The 22657-nt window shown below is 38.7% G+C and overlaps 1 protein-coding gene across 2 annotated transcripts in view; it reads right to left on the bottom strand.

Annotated features, from left to right (window-relative positions):
- The window catches only part of BRWD1 (bromodomain and WD repeat domain containing 1), a 42811-nt gene that overhangs the window by 4356 nt on the left and 15798 nt on the right, over positions 1–22657 (bottom strand). Inside the window, exons 19-40 of one of the 2 annotated variants that reach the window (XM_039553357.1) lie at positions 21892–22075; positions 21038–21128; positions 19959–20099; positions 18455–18540; positions 17369–17564; positions 16053–16169; positions 15846–15953; positions 15383–15507; positions 15193–15275; positions 14723–14834; positions 11667–11728; positions 10734–10889; positions 10013–10133; positions 8559–8684; positions 7937–8012; positions 7427–7471; positions 7183–7329; positions 6367–6519; positions 5925–6094; positions 4282–4520; positions 3326–3517; positions 1877–2854 (exon numbers count right to left, since the gene is read on the bottom strand). In XM_039553357.1, coding sequence (XP_039409291.1) covers positions 1877–2854; positions 3326–3517; positions 4282–4520; positions 5925–6094; positions 6367–6519; positions 7183–7329; positions 7427–7471; positions 7937–8012; positions 8559–8684; positions 10013–10133; positions 10734–10889; positions 11667–11728; positions 14723–14834; positions 15193–15275; positions 15383–15507; positions 15846–15953; positions 16053–16169; positions 17369–17564; positions 18455–18540; positions 19959–20099; positions 21038–21128; positions 21892–22075 — 3708 coding nt within the window. The remainder of the gene's footprint in view (positions 1–1876; positions 2855–3325; positions 3518–4281; positions 4521–5924; positions 6095–6366; positions 6520–7182; positions 7330–7426; positions 7472–7936; positions 8013–8558; positions 8685–10012; positions 10134–10733; positions 10890–11666; positions 11729–14722; positions 14835–15192; positions 15276–15382; positions 15508–15845; positions 15954–16052; positions 16170–17368; positions 17565–18454; positions 18541–19958; positions 20100–21037; positions 21129–21891; positions 22076–22657) is intronic. The other variant, XM_039553361.1, reaches the window with a different exon arrangement.

Here is a 22657-nt window from a genome sequence, read left to right as displayed (position 1 = left end):
AAAACAATTATTCATACATATGAATTTAAAAAATCAAAAGCAGAAGTTCTCGAAGTAAATTAAAAAAAAAATACTAACAGGGAAAAATCATGAGACAAATTCCAATGTCCAGCTGAGTACCAGTATTAACAATCTCTTCATATACCAGATTTGGTCCTTATTGCAATATAAATAATTTTATGTACTACTCCAGTATATTCCTATTTTTATGCTTTCAAAATTAATTTCCTTTATTTGTTAAGAGTTTCCAGAAATGACAGATAAATATTACTACTTGTAGTAGTTGTACTGTGTGATTTTATGGCCAAAGCACAACACATTTCTGCTGAACACTGCAAAATACTGTATAAAAGGTGAATTAATCCACAGACTAAGAAGAAGAAGAGTTAAATTTTATCTTATGCACTGTCCTCCAATACTATTTTAAGTAGCTGGAACACAAGGCTAAAGAATGAAACAGTCCAGCCTTTCTGCAACACTGCCAGAATATTAAAATTATATTTGGCATACGAGATCTTAACTTTGGAACAAATCCATAATGAAATGTATGGGAATTCCCCACTGAACATCCAGAATTAAAAGCTGCAAAGGGACAGCCAGGTGGCACAGGCAGAGAGAGGGAGCATTAAACCAACTACCCACAAAGACACAAAGATGCAAAAGTCTGGTTCAGCAAGGTGTCCTGGGGTTCAGGCCATACTCCAAACCTGGAATACTGGGTAGGAAAATCCAGCCTTAGCTCCAATCAGCTCAGCTGCAGGGGGCACTACAGCCCACAAAGTATTGACACAATTTATCTGAAAACTTTGCTTTCAATCTTTTCAAATATATCAAATCCCATGCTAAACACTACATATCTATAATATAGATTATATAATATACACTAAAGAACTATATAAAGACTTCGTTTTATATCAAAATAGATTATATGTTATTTATATCAAATATATTTAAAAAATAACCAAAGCAAAGCTTCCACGTAAATGATTTAGCTGGCTAATTGGGCAGTGTGCATATACATATATACAGTTATATATATATAAAACACATACTTATATTTGAAAATAGAAACTCTATAAATATGTCCCTACATATGTATTAAAAACTAAGATCTTGGTAAAAAACAAGTATATATTCCTTGGGGAAAACTGTCAACACAAAGTCACCATAAGAGACAACAATTTTCTTAAGATTCTTCAAAGCCCAGTGACAGGTTTGGAAGGATAAAACCAAACCCCAACCTCTGAATAGTCTTTCAAATTCCAAATCAGGACTAATTCCCTGATTATACGGAGGCACAATGTACATTACCCAGTTTAATAAACATCAGCAGCATTCTCACAGGCTTAAAAAAGACCCAAACCAAAACAACTGTCTAAATCATGATCAGCCAGCACACAAAGATCTGAGTGACAGATAAAATTATGGAATAAAACCCAAAAATCAAAGAATTTAACTTTCTGAAACAAGTGGAATGATGAATTTTACTTCAGCCAAGTGCCCCTCTGTCTTAAGGACTCTACACATCATTGACAGAATAAAATCTGGAAGTCAAATCACGTTTCAGGTTCTGGTGCACACCATGGACGTGAGAATGTAATAAAAACACCTTTCCATCAATCTGATTTTGAAAAACTTATCAATAAAGTTACTTTAAACTGAAAATAGCTGTTGTAAATCAGCTGTAAATCTAGCACAGAAAATCTCAACAGAAAATTAAGGTAAGTTAACAGAACTTCAAACTAGAGGGTTTTGGTTACCAAAATCCTCAAAACAAGGAGCAGGACAAAGGGAGAGAACACTCTGCTCTCTTGGAGATTTTCTCTGTCATCTACTCAGTATTAAGAAACAGAAGAATTAACTTTAAAAACATTACCTTTTCTAACGATTTTTGTTTTTCCTTTCCTCTTCCTCATCTTTGCTTTTGCAGAAGTTTCACAGTAATTGCTGTTATTGGAGTCACTCTCTGAGTCCGAATCAGAAGAGCGATGGAAGCTGGAGGCAGCTCCAGGTTTGGAACTCCTTATAATCCTAGTGGGCACCAAGCTCTCCCACACAAAACTCTCCCCCTCCCCTCTGGCTTCTGCTTCAGATTCTGCTGTGTCCTCTAAATCACTCAAGACTTTTGCTTTTTTTAAAGGAGGAGCAAGCTGCAGCCCAGAGACTTTCCTGCCATTCCACCTGTCCAACTCAGAGTCCGCCTCATCCTCAGAGTTGCTGACTGCAGCCTTAGCATGTGCAGATGTTGACTGATCAGAAACTTTTTGACTGCTCCCATCCTCAGAATTATGGCTTTTGGAGTCCTCCTCTGAAAAGTCTAAGGTGGGACTTTTCACTTTGGGAGACAGAGAGCAGATGGGGCCCCGGAGCTGTCTGTGACCATTGCTCTGCCAGCTCCTCTGCTTCGTCTGCGTGTCTGGCTCAGAATCCGAGGTTCCATTCTCAGACTCACTGACGAATTTCCTTCGTGGAGCAGAGGAGCCAGGCTGAGACAGACTTTTCCTCTTGGTGAGCTGCTCTTCTATTTCTTTGTCACTCTCAGACTTTAGGCCTGCCTCATCCTCGGATCCCTCCAGCAGCATCCTCCTGGCGGCGGCCGAGGCGTTCCGGTGGGGCAGCTTCCTGTTCCTGCATATTCCGATACTTTCCGAGCTCGACACCTCTTCCTCCACGTCACTCATCAGCCTCAGTTTATTGGCAGCCACAGCAGCGCTCCTGCGGGGCGTTTTCCTGTGCCTGCCCGTGCTGTTGCCGAGGGACTCGGATGTCACCACCGAAGTGTTTTCAGAGTCACTTCCATATAACTTCTTCCTGACCGTTTTCCTCGTATTCCCATTCTCCTGAAGAAGTGTTCCTGTAAAGGAAAGCAGAGATTAATATCTTAAATATATAATAGCAGCTTTGAAGTCTTGTCAAAACTGGGAGAGGTTCAGCCCACAGACATGATGCATGTAATATATTCCTCGTGACAGTCGTGCTTTTGCTGTCACAAGTTTCAGATGCATGCTGGTTTTGTGACAATTAGAACTTCTTTATGAATTGCTGCTTTTTTTCTTAAAATATAAAATATTGCAAGACATTCCCTCTCACCAGGCTCTTGGTTTCCACCCTTCTCCCTTAAGTCATGAAAAAAAAAAATCCTTTTAAAGTTGAGTGTAGTATTTGAGAGCTTCAAAATTAGCACCAATAAAAAAATGTGTATCTTACATATGCAACAATTAAAAAAAAAAAACTAACTACACTTAGTTATTTTTATAAATATATATAAAAATACATATAAATATGGATGTGTCTTGCTGTTCACAAGAAACTCCTCCCACCATACCTGTCTGTTTCCTCTGAGCAGCTCGATTCCGAGTCAGCCTGCGATTGCTGTTCCTCCTGCACACCCCGTTGTGCAGTGGAGGGGACACAGCAGCCCCAGAACAGCCTTTGCTGTCTTCTGAGCTGCTTGAGGAGGATGAAGATGATGAGGAAGTAGATGAAGAAACCCCAGAACCTTCTATTTCACTCTCTGCTAAAAAAAAAAAAAAAGGCAGTAATTGGTAATTAGAATTCTAAACAGATTCCAGTTAAGAGATACATTTTGCTGATCCTGGAAATCTTCAGTTTCCTCACATTATCTTGAAATATATTCTCATGCCTGAATATCTTACAGGGATCAAAGTGATGTCTCATCAAAATCCATATTCATGCAGTGTTCAATGACAGGAAGCCTCTTTAACCTGTATTTAAGTTTCAAATAAAGTAAACCAGCTCTTTTCAAACACCAGATTAAAGTAAAAAGCATGTTTAAAAAAAAACCCCAAATAGAGAATATTTTCGAACAGATTTTACCAGGACTTGCATTTTTATCCTTTGAAATAAGCTGAATTTTTATCAAGGTGAGATTTAAGGGAAAAAACAGGGAAGTTTTTAAGTCTCAGAAACTTCTGTCACTTGCTAATTGTGGGTGCCAAGTTTTATATAACATATATATATACACACACACATATGGGCATATAACCTGTATTTTATACAGTATCAATTATTAAATATTCTACGCTTTCCTGTTGACAGATTTTTTGATTAACAGAAGTCAATTGACTGTGTCCTACATGATTTCAAAGAAATTTTATAACAACCACTGTAAATAACAAAAGTGTCCAAAATCCAGTAAAATATACAAAACTCTGCATCATCACACAAAAACCCCAAACCTTGTGTAAAAAATTCCACGTTAGGAATGCAAAGCTCATTTAACAACTCAGAATGCAAACTGCAGCAACTACAAACTCTGACCTGATGATAAAGCAGAACAATTAGTGGTTAGTGTTGTTGATCTGGCTTTTCCATTTCTCTCAAAGGATGCCAGGCAGGCGGAATCCGAGGATTCTCCCGAGGAACTCTGGTTGTAGGAGCCAGTGTTGGGTTTATGGCTTGAGACACAGGCGGCTCTGCTTGAGGTAGGCTGAGGAAAAGGATCTTCTTGCTCAGATTCAAGTTTGGCCTGAGACTTCAATGGTTTCTGTTTCAAATTTCTAGTGAGAGCAAAAGTAGTAAGAGCAACACAGGTTGTAAAACTAGGTGAGATAAGGCAATCATGTATTTTAACAACATTTAATAGGATTTTATATTTCTGGGAGGGTAATTTATGAGCTAATGTGGTGTAGGACAATTTCAACTCTGACAAGGATAAACATGAAATGCTTTCATTAAAGTAACAGTCTGCACTCCTACTGAAGCTACACAAGAGGAGACAATCTTTCTCTGCTCTGAAAAACAGAGAATTTAATGGTGGATGTCCTCTAGACAATCTTGTTGTCTTATTTTCACCAGGAAGCTGCAGCAGCCGCCTCAATTCCTGTTGGGTTCCCAGCCTCTGGATAATTGCACATAAGCTCCAAACGAAGTGCTCTCCAGACTAACATTATTCCACAATAAACTTGAGCTCCCAACACACACAGAAGGTGGAACCTTACAGACAGTTCACTGGTTAAAATAAAGAAAACCTCACTAATTTGATTCTTCCTTACTACACACACCTGAGTGCTACCTGCCATCCTGCTGTGTCAATTATTTTCACCTACAGAACTGTTTTGTCAGTTTTTTCCTTACATTGCAGGTTTTCAGACATTCATCCAGGTGTACAAAGTGTATAATGCTATTTCTGTTATCCCAAACCTCCCTTCTGCTGTGCCCACTGCCTTGTAAGCAGTCACACACAATTCTCCAGACAGGAGCACAAGTGAGGTTCAAAAAGACAATTTCTGCCTATCCTGGTGTGTGGTAATCCCCTGAAATTAGATATTTTTTCTTAAAACTCTTATTCCTATTCTTTCCCTGCCAGAGAAAGAAGACTGGACAGCAGCAGAAGGGAAGAAGCTCAGTTTCAGTAATTTACCACATTTAGCTTTTGTATTTTGTCTCACTTTGTCCCACATGCAAATTAAGAACAAGAGTTAATCGTGCCAAACAACAATTGTGTCAAAAGTGTTTGCCTTCCAAAGAGAAAAGGCAAATCTAGATCCCAACTGAAAGCTCCAGCAAGTGACAATTTCTAGAAATTCCACAGACTGACTTTATTCTGTATGTGACAAAATATGTATTTTATGCAGATTTTCATCTTTGTGATATATCCAGCAAGTAAATCTTTGTTTCATTCCTCATTATTTCAGTTAAACATTTATTTTCTGACTCAACTATTAAAAAAACCCCAACCTTTTCTACTCTTCTGTCTCTTCCTATTTCTCAGTTTTATACTACAAAAAAGCCCCTATTTTTTTTTTAACATATTGTTCCTACAGCATGAGAATTATAAAGTCTCACTGGGGTTACAAACCATTTAAAAAACCAATTGTTCCCCTCTTCACAGACCTACTGTGAGAGTCAATATGAGTATCAGTCAGCTGAGATAGATCTTTATACATTCCTAATTTAGTTACCTGAGCATTTTGGTGGGCTGCTGCACTGAGCTTTGATTATTAAATCTTCTCGTGTACCTCTGGTTTCTCCGTAGCTTTTCATTCTGTTTCTGACCATTTTTGAAATCTGAAACAATTCTTCTGATTTTCTCTTCAAACAGGGCTGACAATCTCAAGGTCATACTATAAATCTAGGTAATGAAGTGGTTTATATTAAAAACAGAGCCTTTGAGCCAAGACTAACAGTTGTAATATTAAAAACTGTACAGAAAAGCAATAGGAAAAGACAGGCAGTCCTATGGCACACTAAATAAACAGGAAATGATCATACTAAATATTTTTGTCATATTTCTCCTCACTATCTACCGAACCAGCAGCTTTACCAAAAGTACTGATAAACAAATTGCAAAGTAAAATTTAATTTCATTAAGACATTCATAAACCCCCAACTATTAACAGCTACCTTTGACTTTTTGTTTGGAGTGTAAGATTTTGCATTGCTAAATATCAATCTTATATCTTTGCACAGTTCCATTGGAGTGTCATAGTTTCCAGCTTCCAGAGTTTCCTTCACTGTACCAAAATCCATTGGAGTGTCTATAATATGCCTGTAATCCTATAAAAAAACATATGAAAAAAAGACTTCTGTGAAAAGTATAAAGCAAAAAAACACTTCTGAATTTTATTTCTGTCATTTAGGAATAGCTAAAATTACACAAATTATCTTCACCGGCAGTGGAAAGAGAAGCACCACGGCAGAAAGCAACACTTTTGCTGACACTGGTTGATTTAAAATCTCCTTTTCATTATCCCATGGATTTTATCAAGAGAAACAACAGACCTGGTATAAAAAACAGCCAAAAAAACCCCAAAACACAACAACCACAAAAAAAACCCCAAATCAAACCCCATCAAAACACCTTGATCTTTTTTTCTCTCCTGTTCATGGTTTTTTTTTTTTTTTAGAGAACCTCAAGATGTTTTTAAAGCCTGAAGTGAGACTCAAAATGTGAAGTCACCAGGAAAAGTTATGCGCTGTAAAGAAGTTTTTTTTCCTTTAAATTAAGTTTGTTGGGGTTTTAGAGAAAAAAAGAGAAGGAAGAATACCATGAACAACTGAAAGAGAGGGAAATAAATCTAACTCATAGCTCAGGCTCAGTAAACATATTTAAAGAAACTTTAATTAAGAAAATACAGATTTATGTAAAATTATTTCCCTACAAGGCACAGTAAGACAGCAAGAAAAAAGAATCTATCAATGTTACTAAGAAGAACTTACCGGATATTGATCCAAATCAACTGGCTGCCTGAAAGGTTCAGAATCCTCACACTGGAAAATTAAATTCACCAGTTCCATGCACTGCTTCTTCCAACAGTTTTCATCATAGCCACTTTTCAGGCTTTTTCCTCTTTTAAAGCCCCGTCCCTTGGGGGAAAAAAAAAGTTAGGAAAAGCATTCCTGAAATACAGCAAGAAAAAATTCCACCTAATTTGGGTTATAAAGTAAAGACTGGCCAACTCACTTTTCTTCTTCTGTATGATGTTCTTGGAACACATTTTTCATCATCCTGCACAAAATAAAAACCAATGATCTTAAAAAAAACAGGTGATGGGGGCTAAAAGTATCCTTAGATTTAACACTGGTAAAATTACATTTTCTGCTCAATTCTTTCAATAAGACAGAAGATGAGCATAGAAAAAATATAACACAGCATCTGGGAGACTTGGCAAGCAATATCCTAGAGAAGGACAAGAGTTGGGAGTCTGGAATGTTCAGTGGTTTGAGAAAAGGAAAAACCACAATCAGAATTGCAATTACCCAACAGCTTTCAACTTCAGTGACTAAATATTATCAGTAATGCAATTCACTGATAATAAATGACATAAAACGTTCATAAAAGCTTCTTAATATAGTCCATGTTTGTACTAGCTATGTAAATAACTCAGCAATTTTACCAACAATATTTGAAGTTTGGTGGTATCTTCTTACCACCATAAATTACTGGAATTTTTTACAAAAAACCCCAACTTACCAGATCAGCATCATGACAATCTTGTTCATCATCTGTTGTGCTACATAATTCAAAAATGTTTGTACAGTCCTGGTCACTGCAATGCAATTAAATCTCTGTTACTGGAATAGCAAAAGCAGAGCTGTTGTTTCCTAAATTAAACTCAGCCACAACCAAGTGCTACATATAAAAGGGAAGACAGTAACTAAGTATGAAATGGAATATAAAAATCAGGATTAGGGATTTGAAAGGGGCTACCCAGGTGCAGGAAGGCTGCTCACACTCACTTTCAAAATAAACCTCTCAGTTTATTTTAACCTTTCAATTCAGTCAGAGAAGCTACAACAAGAACTTCTACACAGGACAGGACAGAAGTTACTTTTTACAGGCTGAGCTACTCAACATGCTCAATATCAAGTGGTATTTTGGGACAAAAAAATACCAGGGAAAAAGTCAAAATGCCTCTAAGCTGAACATTTCAGTTTTCAAGGTAACACTCAGCTAGAATTCTACACCTGTCCTTACAGTGCACTGAAAACAGTCAAAGCAGGGCTCGCCACAAAGGGATATTGAGCTGTTTTTACTCTCCCACTGTGCAAAAGCACAAGGATTCAAGCACTATTTAGATTAAAATGCCACTTACTTGATAAACTTTAAGAGCTGGGTGGTGATTTTTTTTGCAGCTCTGGCAATAGCACTCCCAGGCTCATTGAAGGTTCTGGCATTGCTTTCAATGTATCTGACTTCCCAAACCAATGCTGAGATTCTCCTTCAAATTAGAAAACATTGCATCTTTAATACTAAAGAAAAGCTGAAAACTAGCAAAAATTTTATCTTCGTAATTTTCTGTCCATATTAGATTTAGATGTCTTTTGTTTTATGTCCCTTTAGAGCAGTCTCAAACTTTTCCTTCACATGGAAACTCCAAGGAAGCAAACCCAACAATGCACATCTTTCATCACTAATTTCCAAATTCATTTTTGATAATTCATCCTCAGACAGCTTGTGATATAAACTCAGTTAATACAGCTGGCCAAGCAAGCACTAGCACCTGTTACCACTAAATCATAAAATACCACTGAAATTATCCCAGGGAGCATAGATTTCCTGGAATCTTTAAGAACACAAGCATTTTTAAAAAGCTTATATTTGACTTATTCAAAAGGGGGGGGAAGTATTATTTAACCACTACTCTAAATTATCACATTTCTTCTGGAAATATCAGAAGCTGCTTGTTGCAAAGCCCTGAGAAATGGAACACGAGTCATATCTGAGGAACTTTTAATTAATAAATACAAAGCACAAGCAATTAAAAAGGAGTGACAAGAAGCTTTGTGTAATTACATTTTTAAAGACATATCAGCTACGATGTCCCTTTCTGTCTTCCCTCAGACCCTGCTTTGAGGCCAACTAACTACTCAAAGCAGTGCCCTCTGTAAAATGACAAGATTTGAGGAACAGCTACAAACTGAAATGATAACTTGATAGAAATGAGCAGGCACAAACATGTAATTTTGGGGTCTTTTTTTTACAATTCATTTTTCCAATTCCTTATACCTGTGAAGTAGGGATGCCCCAAGTCTGCAGTTCTTCACCTACAGAATTTCCAATTGTTTCCCAAGACATTTTTTCCATCTTATACAGGAGAAAAATCACTGTTAATGACTCTTCACTGTATTTACAGACACAGTGAATGCAAGTCCAGATGAAGAATATACTTAAATATATTTTCAAGCTATGGATGACCAGCACACCCAGCAAACCAGAACTCTGTCATCACTACACTCCTCCCTCTTTCTCTTCTATAAGTTTTTATCATTTAATAAATGCTACTCCTAATACTTAACATTTCACCTCTCCTGTTTAAGCTCATTTCTGAAAACAGCAAGAGCTTAACCTTCTTCAAGTTCAAAGTAACTGAAGGACAGCCCTTCAAAATCTGAATTGTCATCAGCACTGAAGTGACTTCAGACTATTTTTTTTAATATTTGGTGATTTCAAACAGCAGATTTCTCAAAGAAAGAATGTCAGGGCTTACTGTAATTCTGAAAAGAGTGCCAAAATGAGTTTCTGCCTTGCTCCTGAGGCAGCACTGACCTGTAGAATCTGTTGGCCAGCCTGGTGCGGATGGTGTTGAGGTCCGTGGGATACGCGATCACCGTGCAGTACTTGGGGTACGTGCACAGGTCCACTGGGCCAGCAAAAGCTGCTGACATGTCTGGCAAAAACAGCAAGAAGAACAAAATTTTACTGTTTGACCTTATTTTTGGTCTTCCAGTGCCTGAAGGAGCTGACAGGAAACATGGAAAGAGAATTCCCAAGGGCTGGAGGGACAGGAGCCAGGGAATGGCTTCAAACAGACAGTGAGCAGGGCTGGATGGGATCTTGGGCAGGAATTGTTCCCTGGCAGGGTGGGCAGGCCCTGGCACAGGGTGCCCAGAGCAGCTGGGGCTGCCCCTGGATCCCTGGCAGTGCCCAAGGCCAGGCTGGACATTGGGGCTTGGAGCAGCCTGGGACAGTGGGAGGTGTCCCTGCCATGGCAGGGGTGGCACTGGATGAGCTTTAAGGTCCCTCCAACCCAACCCCTTCTGTGATTCTATTTCAAAGCTTGCAGGCACATGACAAATGAGCTGAGTGTTATAAAACCAATCATAAATAAAATTATAAAGATCTCACCACAAAGAACTGCACAGAATAACATATAACTGCTTTGGTACTTTATCACAGGGAATTTTTTAAAGGATGCCAGCGATATTCCAGGATCCGTTTATAAATGTAACACCAGGAGGAAACTACCTGATGCTCAAATCACACTCACCAAGAGTCATGAGCTGATCAATCCCACGGATAATCCGTTCACAGGCCTCATCACGGGATTTCATCCCCCACTCCCCTTCCTGGGGTTTGTACAGGAGCTTCTCCACCTCTTCCAAAGTCACAGAGACACTCGCTCCTAATTCTTCAGGTTGATCAACTGAAGAGGACAAATTGGGGAAGAAGTGAAAACAAGATGAATTGTTGAGCACTCACACTTTTTACATAATTCTATGCTGGTAACTGACAAAAGTAATCCTTGCCTTGAAGTACAGTTTAACGCTAAGGCTGTGGGAACAAAATATTACACAAAATGGATACAAACAGCAAATTTTTCTAAATTCTGCTTTTCTGCACTTTTGAATTAAATCTATTATCTTTTTGACAGCTTATTCAGTAACTGCTCTCTCAGTATCTCCCAGAATTTCCTTCCCCCCTCCCAGCTAGTACCGACAAGCACTGGAAAAGTGAATTGGTAAGACAAACCAGGAATCCAGCTGTTTCATTTACAGATAATTTGGATTTGACCAGGAAACTTTATAATTGTTGGTTTTAAATGATGTGCAGTAAGGATTTGCTGACTGGAAATTATTTTATATATATTCTTCTTGCACCCCCTTGTATTATAATGTACTACAACAAATTCATAGTTTGAAAATTGAGATTATTTTTGAAAGCTGACATTTGGAAGTAGCAGATTTTATTCCGTAAATCAGAGTTACACATTGAAAGTTTTGTTTGTTTGTTTTTTTTTCCCCAAATTGCTCTGGAAGATGCAAAAGGAAAAAATACAGGTATATTCAAACTATTTTACTAAATCTGATTCAATACTGTCCTTAAGACAGGAATCACCTGAGGTCCACTACCTGCATGAAACAAAGGAACTGGAAAGAGGGAAAAGCACATTCAGCTGTTTTATTAAAGGGTTTCTACCTACCATTATCAGGGACTGGTTCCATGTCCCACGGGCTCAGCTTTTCAATTTCACCATTGTCCCATCTGATTCACCAAGTAAAAAAATGAAAGAATAATTTAAAGTTCCTTGACTCACAAGTGCTCCCTCCAAGCACATTTAAACTGCAGCTATTTGTAGGTATTGACAAAATACACTGTATAAACATGTACATGAACAAAAGCACTGCTTTGCCATCAGCAAAATGGAAACATTCTTCATAATCAATTTCAGATTAAAATTGTGCTCCTGATTTTGGCTGTATGCAACTTACCCAATACATAGATCAATTTTACAAAGCCTGTATCAAGATGAAGAAGAAAAATAAGATGCACACTTGGAAAAGCGAGATAACATCAAGGGGAAGATTAGAGAAGAATATAGGAGATTTTTTTGCTAATCACAACAGGAGTTCTGCAAGTCCATGGCTTAAGGGAAAACATAAGTGAGGCATTTCATACGTTAGCATTTCAATTTATAAAGCAGAGGACATTAAGACAAAGAAAAGGATAAATATAAAATGAAGAAACTGCAGTTAATTAAGGTCCAGGACAAAGCAAAAGCAAACACAAGTTTGCTATTGATATATCTCTATATTCCCTCTGATACTTAATTATTAGGTGTAAACATCATTTTGAGATACCTCCAAAACCCACCACATTTGGGCAGATTTTTACATGTTTTTAAAAACCCATAAAACACAAATGAATTTCTCTATTTCCAAGGTAAGATATGTCTGACTGGAACAGCTGATCATTATTTTATTATTGTTCTTTATTAGAGGCACATACCAGAAACAAATAGATCAGGCTGCAGTTCACCCATTTCCCTCCAGAGCTTTGCCAGCAGTTTCCTGTCAGAGTTCCCCAAATTCCTGGGTCTACTTCTGATGCCTTAATAAACTCAGATACTTGGGCTAATGCTTCCTGTGTGTTTATTTCAAACCAACTGGTAACTGAAATGATCATGCTCAGAGTATTTTAAAACTAAACCTCTGCTCTGGCAAGAGCAGCTCTCCATTGTTTTGGATTTCTAAATGACTTAGGAAAACTTTGATCATTCAAGCCTATTTCATCTTTATGAACAAAGAGAGTCCTAGAGGTTCATCTGTTCAGCTCTCCTCCCCAGTTATTCTACAATACTTCCCAAGTTGTTGATATTCACAAATAGATATACTAATTCATAATTTTGCATGTAAGACTTTATCAAGAGTTTAGTACAGCTTAAGGCCAACTTGGTTCTGCTTAAGGACCATTCATCCAGGTAATACAATTTCATAATACATCAAGCTGCTTCTACACAAACACCTGTTATTTTCTGGCCAATAAAATAACAAAAAAAATGAAAATTATCTTCAACTCATTTATTTTCTATACAACAGTAACAGTGATAAATTGAGGTAAATGTGACAAGAAGAGCAACAGACCCAGCCAAGTCACAAAACCTAAATACAGCTGCCAAACACTCCGGATGTTTTTATACACATATCTGAAGACTCTGCTCTACAAGAGCTGTTTTGAGGCCAGGTAGAATTAAGTCCCTTTGGAGAGGGATCTTAAGGAACACAGCATTCCCTCCCTGCTCACTTCAAAGCAGCTCTAGACTTTTCTGTTAAAGGCTCGTGCACTTAAATATTGAAATATCCTTTAGGTCTTACAGAAGAAAGGAGCCCAGGAAATTGGCACCAGGCTTTTATTCCTAACTGAAAACTTGATTTGGAACTGGCCAAGAAAAAACCAAAGCCCATCTGAACTTGCTCCTAAGGAACAACTGTACACAACAAAACACATGGAATGGATGGAATATGGAAGGGAAGGTAACAGGCAAGAATTTCAATCTGGGAGTTAACTTCCACCTTCCCACCAAGGAAAATCATTGAGAGAAAAGACAAGTAGATGAGACAAGGAACTAAAACATAACACAATCTTGGCAGTCTCACTGGATTGTCTAGTAGCTATAAAATTTCCCTTCTTTGTGGTGAGCAACAGGTTCAAAAGCCTTTGAGTGAAAAAGAAATTACAAAGTCCTCCAACAATAAAACTGTGACTATTAAATGTACCATAAAAGACATGGGAACTATCTCTGGGCATGACGGGAAGAGGAATATTAAATATTCACTGTTTATTCTCCTTACAGTCCTCCCTCACTGGGGGAATCCAAACCAAGCAAAATTCCGAAAGTGTCCTTTCAGGGCCTAAAGGAGGTGACAAGAAGGCTGGAGAGGGACCTTCACAAGGGCATGGAGTGAAGGACAAGGGGGAATGGCCTTAAGCTGCAGGAGGGAAGGGTTAGATTAGATACTAGGAAGGAATTCTTGACTCTGAGGGTGGTAAGGCTCTGGCACAAGTTGCCCAGAGAAGCTGTGGCTGTCCCTGGATCCCTGGAAGTGTCCAAGGCCAGGTTAGACAGGGCTTGGAGCACACTGGGATAGTGGAATGTATCCCTGCCTACTGCAGAGGGTGGCACTGGGTGACCTTCAATGTCCCTTCCAACCCAAACTATTCTGTGGTTCTATTCCAGACAGCTTGGACAGGGCAGGACAAGGTCAATACCCTGAGTCTGAACACTGAAGTTCAGAGATATCTTTGCTTACCATTCCTCTCCTTTGTGTGAAGGCCTCTTTGTTGGTATCAAAAAGGGTGCACAATGTGCAAGACCAAAGTGTGAGGACTTGAGGCATAAGGACCTTGATGTCAGCAACCACAGAGGAGATTCAACATTCCCAAACCAAATATCAGTGCAGACCGATAATTAATGTTCACAGAAATCTACATTGCTTGCTTTGTGTGAAAGACCCAGCATTAGTCAGTACAGGAAATGTGAAGAGGTCAACTTCTTTTACCATATTACCACTCATTAACAAGTTGCCACAAGTTATTACATTCACACTGTGCTACAAGAGCAAATTAAAAGCAGTAAGTGACACCACAACCAGTAAAATAATTTAAGTGCACAATTTATACATTCTCATAGCAATAAGGCAGTTGTGTGAGAGCAGAGACACACTAATAACATTGGAAATAAAATCTTTTTGTACTTACTTGACACTGTAACACTGGAAGTGACTGTCTGGATACTGAGGCTGATAAGGTTCCTGACCCAGCACTGTCCCAAACCACCAGGCATCATCAATAATGGAGCGGAACCTGTCAGCTGCAGCAAACACAGACATTCTGCTGAGAGAAGTATTTAACCGTGGGGCTGCCACAGGAAATCAGAAAAACTTCTGATAAATGTACTGCTTGATTTCTCTCCATAATTAAAGTTCTAGACCTACTGACATGTAAGTCTGTTATTTAGTTTTAAAATTAAAAAAGGGAACAGAACAGTCTTGACACGTATTTTGGTGACTGTATTTACATCTACTGCAGTCCCTCCACGGTTCAAACTTCTACCTCTTGCCTACCAGAGAACTCTCTGACCCTACAAACAGCACATGTAGCAATTAGGACAAACAAGGACACACTTGTGATTTCAAAACTGTTCAGTTCAACACTCAGCAAACACTTACAGGCCTGCCAGTTCCTCTGCCGCGCTTCATCATAGAACTGGCGTAAGATAAGGAAGTCGATAACATCGGGCATGTCGTGGTACCTGGATAAAAAAAAAATCATCATTCACGTGTGCCTCAGGGCTTTAGGAACATTAAAGAGAAGTATATTCTTAAATACTTTTCAAGAAACTAAAAAAACTGCACATACCTGATGGAAAATGATTTGTCTGTGTGTTTTCCAGTGGCGTGATCTATAAAGGCAAGCTTGAGGCAACACAACGTGGGAGGACCAACTTCATATCTAATTCCAACAATTTTTACCAATTCCTGATCCTACAGGGTAAGAACAAACAGCTTCAGCAGGTTTTATCTCAGGGACCATGCACAGAACTATGAGTTTAACATGAATTAACCAATTGTACCCACATGCAAAATACTGGAATTAGACTTGAGATTTCAATGGAAGACACTGTGTTAGCCTTAGGATTTTCACACAGCTATTTAATTTGGTCCTCCCACAGAAAACTCTGAAGACAATCTGGTAATTGCAGACACTTTCCCCATAGGGAAATAGTAGTAACCTCACAAATCCATGTTTTCCAAACAGTGTAGTAAAAGTCCTCAGTCACAGTCTCTGTATTGACCCCACAGAACCCTTAGTGCAGACCTACCCTAAGCACCACTTTTCTCCATGGCTCCTTGTGTGGATTCAGTTCATAAATGTTATTTCTTCTCACTGCTTCAATGTAAGCTTCGTGCCCTTGTCGGAAATATATCACCTAAAAAATACCCCAGCAAGCCCCAAGCAGTGAATGTTTTCCTGTATTTAGCAATTATAATAATCACAAGCACGGGAAGATTTTAATCCATGTTCCTACCTCATCACCCATCTGAGGGACAAATGGGGACCTTCGGAGAGCCGTGTCCGTGATCCAAACTGGAGGGTGCCAGTCATAGGACAGCTCCAAGTTTAATGGTTGTGCTGCAGCATCAGCCTTCACAAAATCAGACATAATGCACATGAATTCAAAACAAATCATTCCACTTTGATTTGGCACACAACAGCATAACTTATAAAGGACTAATCTAGAGCATTTCCAAGCAGTAGCAGCAAAATTCCTCCAAGGCTTTGCTTGAGTTGTAACTGTATTTGTAATTCTAATACTAAACTTTCCTATCTGAAGATTTGAGTGAGCAAGTCATTATTATGCAGGTCTCAGCAGAAAGTTTTATAATTTAGATGACAGTCTCAATACCCACTTAAAAATTTATCAAGCTGCAAGAAACTATTGATTCTACTTGGAAGAAAGTGAAAGGGTGGAGAGAAGAACATACCAAATGTATCAAAATAACCCCAGGCTTAAAAAAAGAATTTGAGAATTTGTTTGCTCCTTTATGGTAGAAAACAACTCACAGTAGCTGTTGTAACTTGAAAAGGGTAATAATGAAATTAACTTTAAAAACTGAGTAGCTTAAAAAAGAGAAATTATTGTAACTTATAAAAAAATTTAAAATTCAACCGAAGTATAAATGGCTACCATGAGTGCAGTGACTGTGCCCCTGAAGATTTATAACAGGTAGAGAACCAGACAGTTTAACCAAGTTATAGAGTCACAGAATGGTTTGGGTTGGAAGAGACATTAAAGATCATCCAGTTCTACCCCCTGCCACGGGCAGGGACACCTTCCACTAGGCCAGATTGCTCTAAGTTCCATCCAACCCGGCCTTGGACATTTCCAGGGATGGGGCAGCCACAACTTCTGAGGACAATGTGTCCCAGTGCCTCACCATCCTCAGAGTCAAGAATTCCTTCCTCATCTAACCTAATCTAACCCTGCCCTCCTTCAGTTTAAAGCCATCTCCCACCCCTTGTCCTATCACTCCATGCCCTTGGGAAAAGTTTGATATTCTGTACTGATATTTAACACATTTCCCCTTTAACATCATCAACCTTGAGAACCCATTTGATTTGGAAAATGAAAGTGCTTTCACTTGGAACGCAGATTCCTCCCTACAAATCAGCAGATCCCTCACATTGGGAATGGTCTCAAATTAACTTCATGTACCCTGTGTGTAGTGACAGTAAGATCCTTGGCTAATGGGAGTAACTATTGTTTTAACATTTTCTAATGAAGAGACCTAAAACCTAAGAGAAATTCCTTAAAGATTGAGCAGAAAAAAATGAAATTTATACCTCCTCCTGCTTTTTTGGTTTGGGTTTTTTCCTCCTTTTCCTCCTTCTTCTCTTGGGAGGAGAGGATTTCTCAGCTGACACCTCATCCTCGGAGGTGCTGCAGTACCTGACTGCTTTCCTCCGCGAGGTCCGCACGGGGGGCTGCAGGTTGATCCCGGCATCCGCGATCCAGTCGGAATATCTGCTTGAGGAGTCACTGTCCACACAGGGCAGGGAAAACACAAACAGAACCAAGCTGTCACCATTTCAGAATTCTGAACTCTCTCAGAAAAATACCAGGAGATAGCAAATGTTTTTGAAAGTAACTTCAAAATCACTTTGACCTGTTGTAAGCATTACTTCACTTGAAGCTTAACATGAGTTTTTGGGAGAATCCAGTAATTCAAAGCACATTTCTTCAAACAACTGAACTCTGGTGAATTCCAAAATCAATCATTTTATTCCAGAAAGTTGTGCAATGGAATTCTGGACTCATTAGAAGCCCTCCCTAAGGAACACACAAGCCAAACACAGCTTAAATTCTTCACACTTATACAAATCTCGGCTACACATCCACTTTCTCTCTCTGAGTATTTTTTATTTCTAGTACTACAGAATTCTGAAAGAATATCTAAAATAGCCATACTGAATATCTAAAATAGTTCTACATAAAACTATAAACTTCCAAAAATTCAGATTTTTTCAAAAATTTTTCTAAGAGGAAGGAAAAAAAAAAAAAAACCCAACCAAAAAATTGCCAAAAACCAACTTTGGAAAAAAAAATTCCCAAATGAAATCTCTCACCCCTCCAAAACCAGAACAAAACACACTACAGAAATATTCCAGACTCTCATCTCTCTTTGCCATCTGGCAAAACAAGCAGAGGGAACTGGAGTTACATTAAAAAATAGGAATGTTTTGGTGAAACGGAACAGTAAATAGCAATACAATGTGTCAGTAAAGGATATGAATTATACCTTGTATGATTATTATTTATATGATTGTTATTATTATAATATGATCACATCTGAAGCACAAGAGAGCTTTCATACAACTTTTGTCAAAATTCAAGTAAAAATCATTATGGGATGTGTTTTTTCACTTTACCTAGAACTATTACTGTTGCTTTTCTTGTCACTTCTCCACTCTTCCTCTTCATCAGATGAACCAGAGCCCTCACTTTCTTCAGCTTCCTAAATTTAAAATTACACAGTGATTTTTTAAGGGTCTGAAACTAAAAAACCTGATGTCCACATAATCAAACTAAAAAGAAGTTTGGTAAAAAGTTGTTAAAATGGAAATGAAAGTAATAAGGTCATGTAATATACATCATAAAATCTGACTGACAGGGAAGAATTTACATTGCAAAAGGAATAGATCAAGAAAAACAATCACATCATCTCTCCACACACAACAAGGGGATGTTCTGTCACTGCTATGATTTTTTTTTTTATTGCTTATGCAAGTTAGAATCAGATGAGGGCTTTTTCCCCTTGCTTTAGTATCAACTGATTGACCAAGTACTAATTGGAGTACTCATGCACGTATTTAAATGCAACACTAAACAATAGAGATACACCAAAATATGTTATGACTTTAGTTGTTGTTCATCAACTTATTTGCATTAATATAATGTTTTACATGTTTTTTCATAACTGAAATGACTCAATATGATGCATGGCTCACGTGTCAAGTTGTATGTTGTCAAGCAAAAAAAAAGAAAAAGAATAGAAAATCCCATGAGATTTCAATTGTAGCTTCAAATGTTTGAATTAGTCCAACTGACTGTCATTTTCAGAGTAACAAAGCTCACAGCCCTCTCACGAAAACCTGCTCATACACTGTGCAGATGGACAATACTCACTGAACTTCTCAATCAATCAGAGTGATTGTTTTTAGCCACACTAAAATTCTTTATTAAGAGGCAAGAAAAGGAGAGCCAATTTCCAAGGAATACCATTCCTCATCTTACTTGCAAGATCTCCTCCTAAACATCCTCCCTTTTGTTGACCATTCTTCCTTAACAAAGTTACTGGTCCAACAAGTCTTAAGCTTCTCTGCTCCTTCCGCTTCTCCCTTTCCCACTTTAAAATTATTTCCTTGTGGGCAAGGCAAGACAAGGGCAGTCCAAGCAGTCCTACCAACCATTTAGAGAGTCTGATAACCCATCAGACACAACAAAAAAGCTCCTGCTAGCCACAGAGTCCTGTATCACCCTGAGCCTAGAGAAACAGACCCTGTGGAAGAATCACGTTAGCAAGAGCCTTCAAAATTTCCATAGAAAAAAATCAAAACACATCTAAAATCTAAATGTCACCTGACCAATCTCAGCATTGTCCATTATTGCCTTGGGCTGTGCATTTGGTTTAGAAGATTCTCAGCAAAACCAGTTCAGCCATTTATAAATGACAGGAAACACTGTCTTTATTAAAGCAACATAACAGGTTTGAGAAATGCTAACAATAATGGTGCTTCCAGAATTACTTTCTCTGGAAAAAGAAGGGGTGGGGGTTTTTTGTTTGCATGTTTTAAGAGAGAAAATACACATTTACACAAAATTTCATTTATTGAGCAGCTCAGGCTCAAAATCCAAACTCAGAAGAGAACTTACCTGCTCTATCAAGCCAAAGCAGTTGTCCCTCTCCTCCTCAGAAGACTCCAGCTGCTCAATGTTATTCCGTGTTCGGTAGTTGGAATATTTCCGTCTGTGCAGTCGACGCTTCGATTGGATCAATGAAGACTCAGAGTCACTCTAATTTATAAAGAAGTGAAACAGGGGCTAAATAAAAATATTTATGTGGCAAACTTTTATGAGTGGTAAAGGGTGGCTAAAAGCACTGCTGAATGCAAAATCTGAAACAGCCTCATTATGTTAAAACCCCCTTTCACAAGAAGTAAGTTCCATGTAAGCCAATAGTTTTAAATTTGCTGTTCCAAATTAATTAGTTGTTGTAAGAAACTGCTCATTATAAATTACAGTGACAGCTCCACTCACATGACTTGATAAATGAATGTATCTACAGAAGCAAGACATTAACTGACTACAATGTGCAATTACACAATCAGAGAAGGGCTCGAGTTGGAAGGGACCTTAAAGATCATCTCGTTTCAATCCCCCAGCTCCCCTCAGTAAAGGGGATCATGCAGTAGAATTCTTGCATCAAATTGTTTTGTACCACAAGACACAGAGGATCAGGCCACGATCTCATAAAAACAGCACAATAACCAAGTTTTGCTTCTTGCCAATCTCTCCCACAAAACAGGTAATGAAAAAAGCATTTCAAAGGAGGGAAGTCTGAAGAAGTTTCCCCATACAAAACAATGTCATCTGAAGTAAAGTGACAAGGGAACAAACAGCACTATAGCCTGTGATTCCTCAAATGCAGGACCTTGAATGCTCTCACTTGCACCTCAGTGCTGTAGCAGGACCTGCAGTAGCTGTGTCTAACTGCAGTCAAACCAAAACAGCCTGAAAGCCATCCTGCCTTTAAAAATTACTGTCAGATACCTCACATGGAAGCAGGCAAGACTGAAAGCAAAAAGAATTCTAAGTATCCATAAAAATAAATCAAACCTTGTCCCACAAGAATCAACAGGGTCCTTGAAGACTATATCAGAGAACTCTGCTTTTATTTTCTACACCACCACTTGTCCCTGAGAATGCTCACTTTTCTAGAAGCTGCCACATACCTTTTCCAGTGACTCAAATGACTTTTTCTTCTCTGTTGCATAAAGATCTCTCTCTTCTTCCCCTTTTGCAATACGGTATTCTTCCTGTTTCCTACAAGAAAGCCATGAAAATCTCATTCTACACCTGTTTTGACAATGCTGGTCTCTTTAAGGGATCTCTCTCAAAATTCCTTACACCTACTTCCATTCCATTTCTAATTTCAGATGTTATTGTTGCTCAAATAATTCTAAACCATCCTATCATTTCCAGGTTAAGAGTAAAAAATATGGATGCTAAGAAAGTCTTCCTTCCAAACATCAAAATATAACCCACATTTTCAACCTCCTTTTTATTTCACATTTTTCCCTTTGCAATCTCTCCACCTCCCAACACTGGGAATGCTTCTTAAAACCCTCAGAGATGTGATAGCATTTATTGTTGTACCTTTAAAAAGGGATGTTTAGTTACTAATTCTACTTTCCACAAATGAATACTGATAGTACTTTTGAAAGCAACTGGTTTAGCAATTCAAGTGGCTGTAACTCATCACCTCCAAAAGTCTCACAGAAAGCACAATCTCACCCAACTCTTCCACGGAAATGAATTTAACCTGCATCTTTTATTTTGGAGAACGCAAGAATCTAGGTGATCTAGCTGTCCTGGAAGATGATTTAAAATATTGAAAGAGGGGAGAATCATTTAACTGGACAACTTCCGTTTCTTCTCATTGAACGGACCTTACAATTAAGGGTTTTTAAGCACATCTGCCCACAACGCTGAACTGTTCCAACAGCATCCATTCTACCTTTGGTGTAACAGCCCTCAATTTAGACAAACCAAGCTGCTGCGCTGTCCCTGCAGGCTGCTAACAGACCTGAGCAGGCTGGGGGGGATCTCTGGCACCACGACCCTGCGCCTCCAGGCCTGCAGGTCCCTCTCGGTGGCCATCTGGCTGCGCGGGGCGTTCTGGTGCATCTGGCGCACGCCCTCCACCTGCCCGCTGCGCCGCAGCCCGATGTTGGGCGGGGACTGGATGTCCAGACTCGGCCTCCTGAAAGCTGAAACACACAAAGAAAAACATTTCTGCCACGCTGCAGAGAACTGGAAGTTCATTGCTTCTTGCTCTAAAGATAAAAAAAAGGAGTAACTGCCGTATTTTTATCTCTGCGGTTGTAAGTACGTGACTGGAGTCTTCGGGGGATTATCTGTCTTGTAGAAAACACAGATTACACAGAGACTTTCAAAATGGTGATTTCTGCTACTACTTTCACAGAAGCACAGAGTCATTTAGGCTGGAAAAGACCTCCAAAATCCAGCATTTGACCAGTGATCACCCTGTCAACCAGACCAAAGCACTGAGTGCCACATTCAGTGGTTTCCTAAACACTTCACAGTGAAAGGAATTGTGGTGTGACAGAAGGGTTTTTCTGCACTGTTTCAGAGAGCTCTGATGCCAGTGAGACTCTAAAAAGCATTCTTCCAAGAGCTGAGAGCATATAAATAAATATATATTACGTATTTACCTAATTATAGGATAAAATATAAATTTTTTCATCCATGTTATATAATTATGTAATTAAACCTACAAGGACACAGCTCAGGAAAGCGTCTTGCTTAAATTTGTACAGAAGGAAGAGGGG

The sequence above is a fragment of the Corvus cornix genome, chromosome 1 (assembly GCF_000738735.6).
Source record: "Corvus cornix cornix isolate S_Up_H32 chromosome 1, ASM73873v5, whole genome shotgun sequence".
In the NCBI taxonomy this organism is placed as follows: domain Eukaryota; kingdom Metazoa; phylum Chordata; class Aves; order Passeriformes; family Corvidae; genus Corvus; species Corvus cornix.
Note: the sequence above shows the minus strand (reverse complement) of the source record. Positions and strands in the feature narration are given on the sequence as shown.